This window comes from Stegostoma tigrinum, chromosome 1 (genome assembly GCF_030684315.1).
Source record: "Stegostoma tigrinum isolate sSteTig4 chromosome 1, sSteTig4.hap1, whole genome shotgun sequence".
NCBI lineage: Eukaryota > Metazoa > Chordata > Chondrichthyes > Orectolobiformes > Stegostomatidae > Stegostoma > Stegostoma tigrinum.
In genome coordinates, this window is record NC_081354.1 from 188,105,194 (window position 1) to 188,117,961 (window position 12,768).

Here is a 12,768-nt window from a genome sequence, read left to right on the forward strand (position 1 = left end):
CGTGAAAATGTTGCCCCTTTTAAATCCTTCCCCTCTACGTTAAACCTATGCCCCTCTGGTTTTGAACTCCCCCCCCTACCCTGGGGGAAAGAGGTTGTCTATTCACCCTGTCCATGCCCCGGGGAAATATATCACCGTTCCTTCACTGTCACTGAGACAAAATCCTGGAAATCCCCCCCAACAAGGGCAGGGGGACTGCAGGTCATCAAGAAGGCAGCTCACATTCACTACCTTCTCACGGGGCAACTAGGCACAGGGCAATAAATGGTCCCACAGATGATGATGCTCATATTGTGTGAGGGAATAAAAAATAATTTTACTCCAAGTGGGGGTGTTGGTTTGGAAAGTGAAAGACGTGGGACCAGTGATCCATTGTCTCCTCTGCCTAACCCTGTTATCCTATAACCCTGACCCTGTTATCCTATAACCCTGACCCTGTTACCCTATTACCCCGACCCTGTTACCCTATTACCCTGACCCGGTTACCCTATCACCCTGACCCTGTTACCCTATCACCCTGACCCTGTTACCCTATTACCCTGACCCTGTTATCCTATTACCCTGACCCTGTTACCCTATTACCCTGACCCTGTTATCCTATAACCCTGACCCTGTTACTCTATCACCCTGACCCTGTTACCCTATTACCCTGACCCTGTTACCCTATTACCCTGACCCTGCTACCCTATCACCCTAACCCTGTTGCCCTATTACCCTGACCCTGTTACCCTATAACCCTAACCCTGTTACCCTATCACCCTAGCCCTACCACCCTATCACCCTAACCCTGTTACCCTATTACTCTGACCCTGTTACCCTATCACCCTGACCCGGTTATCCTATCACCCTGATCCTGTTACCCTAACCCTGCTATCCTATCACCCTAACCCTGTTGCCCTATTACCCTGACCCTGTTACCCTATTACCCTAACCCTGCTACCCTATCACCCTAACCCTACCACCCTATCACCCTAACCCTGTTGCCCTATTACCGTGACTCTGTTACCCTATAACCCTAACCCTGTTACCCTATCACCTTAACCCTATTATCCTGACCCTGTTACCCTGACCCTGTTACCCTATTACCCTAACCGTGCTACCCTATCACCCTAACCCTATCACCCTAACCCTGTTGCCCTATTACCCTGACCCTGTTACCCTATAACCCTAACCCTGTTACCCTATCACCTTAACCCTGTTACCCTGACCCTGTTACCCTATCACCCTAACCCTGCTACCCTATCACCCTAACCCTACCACCCTATCACCCTAACCCTGTTGCCCTATTACCCTGACTCTGTTACCCTATAACCCTAACCCTGTTACCCTATCACCTTAACCCTATCACCTAACCCTGTGGCCCTATTACCCTGACCCTGTTACCCTATAACCCTAACCCTGTTACCCTATAGCCTTAACCCTATTACCCTGACCCTGTTACCCTATAACCCTAACCCTGTTACCCTATAGCCTTAACCCTATTACCCTGACCCTGTTACCCTATAACCCTAACCCTGTTACCCTATAGCCTTAACCCTATTACCCTGACCCTGTTACCCTATAACCCTAACCCTGTTACCCTATTACCCTGACCCTGTTATCCTATTACCCTGACCCTGTTACCCTATTACCCTGACCCTGTTATCCTATAACCCTGACCCTGTTACCCTATCACCCTGACCCTGTTACCCTATTACCCTGACCCTGTTACCCTATTACCCTGACCCTGCTACCCTATCACCCTAACCCTGTTGCCCTATTACCCTGACCCTGTTACCCTATAACCCTAACCCTGTTACCCTATCACCCTAGCCCTACCACCCTATCACCCTAACCCTGTTACCCTATTACCCTGACCCTGTTACCCTATCACCCTGACCCGGTTATCCTATCACCCTGATCCTGTTACCCTAACCCTGCTATCCTATCACCCTAACCCTGTTGCCCTATTACCCTGACCCTGTTACCCTATTACCCTAACCCTGCTACCCTATCACCCTAACCCTACCACCCTATCACCCTAACCCTGTTGCCCTATTACCGTGACTCTGTTACCCTATAACCCTAACCCTGTTACCCTATCACCTTAACCCTATTATCCTGACCCTGTTACCCTGACCCTGTTACCCTATCACCCTAACCGTGCTACCCTATCACCCTAACCCTATCACCCTAACCCTGTTGCCCTATTACCCTGACCCTGTTACCCTATAACCCTAACCCTGTTACCCTATCACCTTAACCCTGTTACCCTGACCCTGTTACCCTATCACCCTAACCCTGCTACCCTATCACCCTAACCCTACCACCCTATCACCCTAACCCTGTTGCCCTATTACCCTGACTCTGTTACCCTATAACCCTAACCCTGTTACCCTATCACCTTAACCCTATCACCTAACCCTGTGGCCCTATTACCCTGACCCTGTTACCCTATAACCCTAACCCTGTTACCCTATAGCCTTAACCCTATTACCCTGACCCTGTTACCCTATAACCCTAACCCTGTTACCCTATAGCCTTAACCCTATTACCCTGACCCTGTTACCCTATAACCCTAACCCTGTTACCCTATAGCCTTAACCCTATGACCCTGACCCTGTTACCCTATAACCCTAACCCTGTTACCCTATAGCCTTAACCCTATGACCCTGACCCTGTTACCCTATAACCCTAACCCTGTTACCCTATAGCCTTAACCCTATTACCCTGACCCTGTTACCCTATAACCCTAACCCTGTTACCCTATTAACCTGACCCTATTACCCTATGACCCTGACCCTGTTACCCTAATACCCTGACCCCATTGCCATATAACCTTAACCCTATTACCCTGACCCTGTTACCCTATCACCCTCACTCTATTACCCTGACCCTGTTGCCCTTTGACCCTTCACCTCCACACGGTGTTAATAAAGTTGCTTCTTGTTTCCAAGATGGCGGCGCCCATTGCCCGCTCTCTCCGCTGGTTCGGGCCCGGGCTCCGGGCCTTGGGGACGGGCCGCGGGGGGCAGCCCGGGCTCCGTGCACTGGCGTGTGGGCTCAGGCCCTGGGCCGATGGCGAGGAGCCCGGTGCAGGCTCTAACTCCAAAACCTGGTGGGGCCTGGGCCCCGGGGCGCTGCTGCTGCTACTGTGGCGGGATCGGGAGCGGGAGGCCGAGGCCCGCACAGAGCCCAGGCCGCCCTCACGCCTCGGGCTCCCCGCGCTGTTTCTCCCCCAGGTACAGGCCGCTCGGCCCGTTCCCCCAGACAGTCCCCGCTTCAAGTTCAACTTCATCGCGGATGTGGTGGAGAAAACAGGCCCCGCCGTGGTTTACATCGAGATCCTGGGGAGGTAATTACCGGGGGTGGGGGGGGTGTGGATATGGGGGTCAGAGAGGGTTTGCAGGAGGCATGGGGGGGGTATTAGGGTCAGAGAGGGTGCGTTGGGGGGATATGGGGGTCAGAGAGGGTTTGCAGGAGGCATGGGGGGGGTATTAGGGTCAGAGAGGGTGCGTTGGGGGGATATGGGGGTCAGAGAGGGTTTGCAGGAGGCATGGGGGGGGTATTAGGGTCAGAGAGGGTGCGTTGGGGGGATATGGGGGTCAGAGAGGGTTTGCAGGAGGCATGGGGGGGGTATTAGGGTCAGAGAGGGTGCGTTGGGGGGATATGGGGGTCAGAGAGGGTTTGCAGGAGGCATGGGGGGGGTATTAGGGTCAGAGAGGGTGCGTTGGGGGGATATGGGGGTCAGAGAGGGTTTGCAGGAGGCATGGGGGGGGTATTAGGGTCAGAGAGGGTGCGTTGGGGGGATATGGGGGTCAGAGAGGGTTTGCAGGAGGCATGGGGGAGGTATTAGGGTCAGAGAGGGTGCGTTGGGGGAATATGGGGCATGGGGTTTAGAGAGGGGTATTTGGGGGATATTAGGGCATCGGGGTGATTGTGTACGGGGGATGGGGGAGTGTGGGTTTCGTATGTGGGTTAGAGAGGTTTTGCGGGGGAACATGTGGGGCTCGGAGGGGGAGCGCGGGGGGTAGGACGGGCCTCTCAGAGGGTGTGCAGGGTGGAGGAGTATGGGGGTCAGGGAGGGTGCACGGGGGGAATATGTGGGGGCGCAAGGGGGAGGATGGGGGTCAGAGAGGGTGTGCAGGCGGGTACTGGGGTCAGAGAGGGTGTGCAGAGGGATATATGGAGGTCGGAGGGGGAGTGCAGGGGGGAGGACGCGACTCTGAGAGGACGTTGGGGGGATGAGTCCGGGAGTTGGGGAGGGTGTGCAGAGGGATATATGGGGGTTAGAGACATGTGTCTGTGGGGATATTGCGGCGGTTAAGAAGGCCTGCGGGGTGACTTGGGGTATAAGAGGGTCCTCCAAGCTGATGTGGCGGGGGTGGTGGTGTGGAGAGAGAGAGTCTGCAGGGGCTTATTGAGATATTTACTTGCGGGGGCGGGGGGGGGGCCGGCGGAATCGCTTGGCAGGTGAATTACAAAATGGGAAAATGTGACGTTGTGCGGTTTGGCCGGGGGGATAAGGAGCTGAATACCACTTAAATGGAAAAACACATTTGGAGGTGCTGAGAGAACAACAAACATACCAGGGAGATTAGTCCCCGGAAGCTGAGCACAGGGTTCAGGGCATTTCAGGACAAGGGCGTCGTCGTCTTATGAGGACATGAGGGCCCTTGTTTTACACCGTGAATGGTTTGTGTGTGAAATAAGCTGCCAGAGAAAGTGGTGAATGTGGATACAATTACAACATGTAAAAGACATTTCGATAAGTTCATGAATAGGGAAGGTTTGGTGGGATACGGGCCGGGGCAGGCAGGTGGGACTGGTTTAGTTTGAGATTATGTTCGGCATGGCGTGGTTGGGCCCCAGAGCCTGTTTCCGTGCTGTATGTATCTCAGGACATTGTGGGCAGCTGGGGGAGAAATTGCTGGGCCCCTGGCAGAGATATTTATATCTTTAACAGTCATGGGTGAGGTGCCAGGAGACTGGAGGGTGTTAACAGTGTACTGTGATTTAAGTAAAGATGCAATGAAAAGCCAGAGAACCAGTGAGCCTGGCATCAGTTGTTGAAGGGGATCCTGAGGAACAGGATTTACAGTATTTCGAAAAGCAAGGACTGATCAGGGAAGGCGAGCATGGCTTTGAGTGTGAGCAATTATCTCTCTCAAACTTGAAAGGGTATTTGGGAACCTGAGGGGCACCTTTTTGTACACAGGGGGTGGTACGCATATGGAATGGGCTGGCAGCGGAAGTGGGTGAGACGGGTACATTAACAACATTTGGCAGGCATTTGGACAAACACATGGGCAGGAAAGGCTTAGAAAGGTCTAGTGCAGGGAAATGGGGTTAGCGTGGATAGACTTTTACGTTGGCATGGGCCAGTTTGGGCCAAAGGGCCTGTCTCTGTGCTGCGGGACCCTCTGTCTGTAAGTTGGACTGGTTCGGTTTAAGAAGGCTGGTCAGCATGGAGGAGTTTCACAGAAGGGCCTGTCTCTGTGCTGTATGCCGCTGACTGTAAGATAGGCTATAGAACAGAGCAGCAACAGGGACTGTTCTGTGTTATGAGGTTGTGTGTATACTCACTGGAATTTAGGTGAGTGCGAGGCAAATATGCAAGATTGCTCAAGGACTCGACAGCGTAGATGTGGAAAGGTTGGTTCCCCTTGGGGAGGGTCTGGGACCCGACGGTGTCGTTGCAGAATAAATAGTTGCACGTTTAAGACAGAATTTCTTGTGAAGGTAGTGAATCTGTGGAATTCTTAACCGTAGATGGCTGTTGAGCTTGGGTCATGAAGTACATTCCAGCTGAGATGGACAGATGGTTGATCAGTGAGGGAGTCAAGGGGTGGGGGGTAAAGGGAGGAAGGTGGGGGTGAGGATTATCAGAACAGCCATGATCTCATTGAGTGGTGGAGCAGACTCAGTGGGCTGAATGGCCTATCTTATGGTTGAGAAGGAGAGGAAAGGGGCTTAGTTGATGTATGATGGGTCTGAAGGGAGTAAGATTGAGTGATTGAGGAGCAGGGAAGGTTAGGGGGAGGGTGGTGGAGAGATTGCTCCTTTGGGATGGAGTGAATCTGACCAGAGAATGGGAGGATTGCCGTACCAGACCCTGTAAGGCGATCTCCTTCCTCCCCAGGCACCCGTTCAGTGGCCGGGAAATGCCAATTTCCAATGGCTCGGGTTTTGCTGTGACAGAGGACGGCCTGATAGTGACCAATGCCCATGTGGTTGCCAACAAGAGGAGGGTGAGGGTGAAACTGGCGAACGGAGAGATGTATGAAGCATCAGTACAAGCTATTGACCAGGTGGCTGACATTGCCACCATCAAAATCAACCCGAAGGTAAGCACCGGGACTGTGGGCAGAGTAATGCTGACACGAGACGGTGTCTTTACCCCCCCCCCCCCACCCCCAACATAGGTAATTGTGTGTGTGTGTGTGTGTGTGTGTGTGTGTGTGTGTGTGTGTGTGTGTGTGTGTGTTTTTTCGGGGGAACAGTGTCGCGTGTGTTTTCGGGGGAACATTGTGTTGCGTGTATGTGTGTGTTTTCGGGGGAACAGTGTGTCACGTGTGCGTGTGTTTTCGGGGGAACAGTGTGTCGCATGTGTTTTCGGGGGAACAGTGTGTTGCGTGTATGTGTGTGTTTTCGGGGGAACAGTGTATCACGTGTGCGTGTGTGTGGTTTCGGGGGAACAGTGTCGCGTGTGCGTGTGTTTTCGGGGGAACAGTGTGCTATGCGTGCGTGTGTTTTCAGGGGAACAGTGTGTCGCGTGTGCGTGTGTTTTCAGGGGAACAGTGTGCCGCGTGTGTGTGTGTTTTCGGGGGAACAGTATGCTGTGTGTGTGTGTGTGTGTGTGTGTGTGTGTTTTTGGGGGAACAGTGTGCCGTGTGTGTGTTTTTGGGGGAACAGTGTGCCGTGTGAGTGTTTTTGGGGGAACAGTGTGTGCCGTGTGAGTGTTTTTGGGGGAACAGTGTGTCACGTGTGCGAGTGTTTTTGGGGGAACAGTGTGTCACGTGTGCGTGTGTTTTCGGGGGAACAGTGTGCTGCGTGTATGTGTGTTTTCGGGGGAACAGTGTCAAGTGTGCGTGTGTTTTCGGGGCAACAGTGTCGCGTGTGCGTGTGTTTTCGGGGCAACAGTGTGCTATGTGTGCGTGTGTTTTTGGGAGAACAGTGTGTCGTGTGTGTGTGTGTGTGTGTGTATGTGTGTTCGGGGGAACGGTGTGCCGCGTGTGTGTGTTTTCGGGGGAACAGTGTGCCCCGTGTGTTTTCGGGGGAACAGTGTGCTGCTTGCATGTGTTTTCGGGGGAACAGTGTATCACGTGTGCGTGTGTGTTTTTTCGGGGGAACAGTGTCGCGTGTGCGTGTGTTTTCGGCGGAACAGTGTGCTATGTGTGCGCATGTTTTTGGGAGAACAGTGTGTCGTGTGTGTGTGTGTTTTCGTGGGAACAGTGTGCCGCCTGTGTGTGTGTTTCTGGGGGAACAGTGTGCTATGTGTGTGTTTTCGTGGGAACAGTGTGTCGCGTGTGCATGTGTTTTCAGGGGAACAGTTTGCCGTGTGTGTTTTCGTGGGAACAGTGTGTCGCGTGTGCGTGTGTTTTCGGGGGAATAGTGTGGTGCGCGCGCGCGCGTGTGCGTGTGCGTGTGTGTGTGTGTGTGTGTGTGTGTGTGTGTGTGTGTGTGTGTGTGTGTGTGTGTGTGTGTTTGGGGGAACAGTGTGCCGTGTGTGTGTGTTTTCGTGGGAACAGTGTGCCGTGCGCGTTTTCAGGGGAACAGTGTGTGTGTTTTTTCGGGGCAACAGTGTTCCGTGTGTGTGTGTGTGTGTTTTCGGGGGAACAGTGTGCCAAGGAGATGCTGCCGCTGTGTTGTGATTGAGCTGGCTGTGGTTTTGGTGTTGGGTGGATACTGACAGTTGCGTTGCTTCTTTTAGACTCCGCTTCCCACGCTGCCGCTAGGAGTGTCCTCCGAGGTCAGGCACGGCGAGTTTGTTGTTGCTATGGGCAGTCCCTTCGCCCTCCAGAACACCATCACGTCCGGGATTGTCAGCTCTGTGCAGAGAGGGGGTCAGGAGCTTGGCATGGCCCACTCAGATATGGAATATATTCAGACCGATGCGTCCATCGATGTGAGTGTTGTATTCGTGTGGAAATGGTCACAGTTTCCGAACTTAATTTATTCATCGACTGAGAGCATCTTGGCTTAGACAAATGTTTATTGCCCATCCCTATTTGCCCTTTTGAAGTTGGTGCTGAGCCACCTTTTGAACTGCTTTAGGTCGATACACCATTTCAGTGGGGCACGGTCCCAGCACATTGTGTCTCATGGCACACCTCCCTTATTTCACCCATTCATGCTCACTGTCTGCTTCCTGTTAGCCAGACTGTCCTCTGTGCTCACCAATATTCTACCACCCACTCCATGAGCTTTTATTCCTCCAGTAACCTTTGATGTGGCACTTTATCAAATGCCTTCTGGAAATCGAAGCACAGCCCGTTCACTAGGCTCCAGTATCCACTGCGTGGGCTATCTCTTCATAACAAAGTGTGGAGCTGAATGAACACAGCAGGCCCAGCAGCCTCTTAGGAGCACAAAAGCTGACGTTTCGGGCTTGCTCAGTCTGCTGTGTTCATCCAGCTCCACGCTTTGTTATCTTGGACTCTCCAGCATCTGCAGTTCCCGTTATCTCGTGTGCTATCTCTTCAAAGGATTCCAATGAAATGATTAATCATCATGTCCGTTTCACAAAGCATGTTTTGAGCATTGCTAGACAAGAGGGATCCTGGGGTGCAAAGCGCTTGCTGCCTAAAGGTGGAAACACAAGCGGATACGGTGATGAAGACGGCGCACGGCCTGGTCACCAGTTGGGGCATTGAGTACCAAACATGGCAAGCCATGGTGCGGTTGTATGAGACTGCAGTGAGGCCACGTTTGGAGGATTGTCTGTGGTTCTGGTCACCGCACTGGAGGAAAGAGTGGGTGCAGGAGAGGTTTACCAGGATCGTGCCTGGATTTTGAGTGTATTAGCTATTGAGGAGAGATTGGACGAACTTGGATTGTTTTCGGTGGTGTCAACGCCTGAGGAGGCGACCTGCGAGAAGTCTCTAAAATTATAAGAGGCATGGGTAGGGCGGATAGTCAGTGTCTTTATCCCAGAGTGGGAATGGTAAATACTGGGCCCACGGCGAAGGGGGTAAGTTTAAAGGGGATGTGTGAGAGAAGCTTTCATACCCAGAGTGTAGTAGGTACCTGGAACTTGCTGCTGGAGGATACAGTAGAAGCAGATACCATAGACTGTTTAAGAGGCATTTAAACACACACGTGAGCCCGTAGGGAATAGAGGTGTGCAGGCAGGTGGCATCCTGGTCAGTACAGAGAAGTTGAGCTGAAGGGCCTGTTCCTATGCTCTACAGTTCTGTGTTAACTCTGCCTGATCACCTGCCACAAATCCAAGTTATAACACCTTTAATAATAACATTATCCCTACAACACATAAACTAACGGGCCAGTCGTTCCTGCTTTCTGCTTCCCTCCCTTTTTGAATTACAGAATTGCATTCACTATCTTCTGTTATAGCACGCCTTCCCCAAATCAAAGGAGTTTGTGGAGAATTATAAACCATGCATTAACTACCTGACTAACCATTTCGTTTAGGAGCCCAGGATGAAGTTCATTAAAACCCCTGTCAGCCCCAGTTCCAGCAATTTACTCAGTACCGCTTCTCATTTGTTTAATTTGCTAATGGGGCATGGTCATTGCTGGGCTGGGCCAGCCTTTACTGCCCTTGAGAAGATGGTGATGAGCTGCCGCCTTGAACCGCTGCAGTCCTCCTGCCCTGGGTTGACCCACAATGCCCTCAGCGAGGGAATTCCACGATTTTGACCCAGTGACAGTGAAGGAACGGTGAGGCAGGATGGTGAGTGGCTCGGAGGGGAGCTTGCATGGGAGTGGTGTTCCTCTGCATCTGCTGCCCTGGTCCTGCAAAGTGGTCTTGGAATCTTTGATGAATTCCATTTGACGAAAAAGAATAATTGATTCATTTAGTTGTACTTTTATTTTCATGTTTTGTTTTGTGATGCATGTAATTGTGGTGCAGAGGGAGAGGGTGATGAGGACAGCCATAGAATGTCTCACTGTCATATTGTTCCTCAGCCCGGAAGAATAGTTGAAAGTAAGGAAGGGAGTGTCGTGATGAGGGCATGAGGAATATGCATGTGGAAGCGTTCGACAATTGTGCAAAAAACTGGCAACTGGAGTTTAACATCAGAAAGTGTGAAGTTGTACACTATAGCAGGAGCTATTATTTAAACTGTGAAAGACTCCAAGAATGAGCAGCATACTTGGAGTTTAAATTTGGGAAATTGTGTGCCAACAGAGAGCACTGGGAGACTTCGCTGAGCATTCTGTGAGAAGGGGGTGCAGTGACTAGTCAGCGGAGTGAGAAGGAACTCAGTGTCAAGGAATGGTGAGCCCCAAGTATTACACACCTCTAAACCAACAATAAGAGAAGGAGAGATATTAAGAGGAACTGATAGGAAGTTTGTTGTAGCCGAGGGGGTACCTGGCCTGCTTTTAAAGACTGCTGTATAGTTTAAGGAGCCAGTTGGTGTAAGTACGGGTGTAGGTGAATGCTGGGCTTCACTGAGTAAGGCAGGCACTGTAAGATTCATTTACCCCTCTCTGTGTAAAGGGGCAGAGATGGCAGCTTGGGCAGCGGTGTGCTCCTGCTGGGCGTGGGGAACCATGGAGCAGTCCAGTGTGCGGTGTCTGCAGGAGGTGTAGCTGGCCACAGGTCCTCATGGGCTGTGTTGCTGAGTTGGAGCACACTGAGGAATATACACAGGTGCACTGTTTTGGCTACTGTATGGGGCGGTATCCTTTCTGGGGTGTATAACAGCATCAGCCTGGCCTGAGGCACCATAACTGGCTGTGCTGGAGGGCAAGATCCAAGCGTGAGACCTTGGATACTGAGGGAGGTTGTGTATTTAGTCTACAGGAGGAAAGGCTATGTAAGGTTTAGGAATCTAAAATCAGACAGGATCCATGAGGAATATGAGAGAAAAGCAGGAAAGAACTCAGCACAGAATTAGGGAGCAAGAAGAGGCCATGAAATGAGCTTGGCAAGTAAGGTTAGAGAATCCCAAGGCATTCTACAGATACGTTACAGGGGGCGGTAGGGGCCTTGGGGGGGATTACTGAGGGGGTGTAGGGGCCTCGGTGGAGAGGGGGGGGTAGGGGCCTCGGTGGGGGTGTAGGGGCCTTCGGAGTGGGGTTACTTGGGGGGGGCCTGCGGGGTGGGATTACTGGGGTGGGGGTGGAGGCCTTCGGTGGTGGGATTACTGGGGTGGGGTGGGGGCCTTCAGGGGGGTGATTACTGGGGTGGGGGTGGGGGCCTTCGGGGGGGATTACTGGGATGGGGGTGGAGGCCTTCGGTGGGGGGATTACTGGGGTGGAGGTGGGGGCCTTTGGGAGGGTGATTACTGGGGTGGAGGTGGGGGCCTTTGGGAGGGGGGATTACTGGGGTGGGGGTGGCGGCCTTCGGGGGGGGGATTACTGGGGTGGGAGTGGGGGCCTTCGGGGGGGATTACTGGGGTGGGGGCCTTCGGGGGGGGACATTACTGGGGTGGGGGCCTTCGGGGGGGAGATTACTGGGGTGGGGGTGGGGGCCTTCGGGTGGGATTATTGGGGTGGGGGTGGGGGCCTTCGGGGGGGGATTCGTGGGGTGGAGGCCTTTGGGGGGGCTATTACTGGGGTGGGGGTGGGGGCCTTCGGGGGGGATTGGGGTGGAGGCCTTCGGGGTGCGATTACTGGGGTGGGGGTGGGGGCCTTCGGGGTGGGATTACTGGGGTGGGAGTGGAGGCCTTCGGCGGGATTACTGGGGTGGGAGTGGGGGCCTTCGGCGGGGGGATTGTGGGCGTGGGGGCCTTCGGCAGGGGAATTACTGGGGGGTGGGGGTAGGGGCCTCTGGTGTGGGTGGATTACTGGGGCGTGGGGGGGGGGGGGAGCTTTGTGGTGATCACTGACGAAAGGGAATGGTGAGCAAACAGCAGCCAGAGCAGTTGGCACTGTTTCTGGCGGCTCTTTCTCACTGGGTTGTGGAAATGATGAGGTGATTCCCGCCAACAGGAACCCCACCATCCACAAGGTGCTCCGCCTGTCTACAACAGCCGTCCTTCCAGGACTGTTGGCTGAGCTCCTGCAGTGGGGGCTGGGAAAGCAGGCTCGTGTGGAGCCAGGCCCCTGTGGGCAGAGCTGGCCCACAGTGAGGGCCGTTGCACTGAGGAATTGTTTCTGCGCAGCTCGCAGCGAGTCACTGAGGATGGTCCAGGCATGAGCGAGTGGGACACTGCTTCTCCACCTCTTCCTGTCACTCAACCCTCTTTCTCATTCTCTTCCAGTTCGGAAACTCTGGAGGCCCACTGGTCAACTTGGTGAGTTATCGCCTTCTCAGTTCACCCTCGTCAGTGAGAGGGCTGCGGGCCGGGCAGGGGGTCGGTGGGAGGGAGCAGGCCGAATGGAGGACAGGGGTGCAGGGTGGATGGGGGAGTGGCAGGACCAGAAGGAGAGGGAGCACTCACAGAGACAGGCCAACACAGTGCCTGCCAGGTGGTGACCAGACTCTGTCCTCTGTTCACAGGACGGGGAGGTGATTGGAATTAACACCATGAAGGTGACAGCTGGAATATCGTTCGCCATTCCATCCGACAGGCTGCGGCAGTTCCTCGTGCAGGCCAAACAGAGCAAAAGCAAGTGACAGTTTTACGTCTAACATCGAGGCACCGGTCAGCT

General features: G+C 53.5%; 1 protein-coding gene across 2 annotated transcripts in view; it reads left to right on the forward strand.

Moving 5' to 3' along the window:
* The window catches only part of LOC125450639 (serine protease HTRA2, mitochondrial-like), a 34,578-nt gene that overhangs the window by 12,912 nt on the left and 8,898 nt on the right, over window positions 1-12,768 (forward strand). Inside the window, exons 1-5 of one of the 2 annotated variants that reach the window (XM_059650688.1) lie at window positions 2,920-3,334; window positions 6,122-6,326; window positions 7,913-8,107; window positions 12,378-12,410; window positions 12,617-12,725. In XM_059650688.1, the coding sequence (XP_059506671.1) occupies window positions 2,937-3,334; window positions 6,122-6,326; window positions 7,913-8,107; window positions 12,378-12,410; window positions 12,617-12,725 (940 nt within the window). In that variant the 5' untranslated portion in view covers window positions 2,920-2,936. Of the gene's footprint in view, window positions 1-2,919; window positions 3,335-6,121; window positions 6,327-7,912; window positions 8,108-12,377; window positions 12,411-12,616; window positions 12,726-12,768 lie in introns of those variants that run through there. The other variant, XM_059650689.1, reaches the window with a different exon arrangement.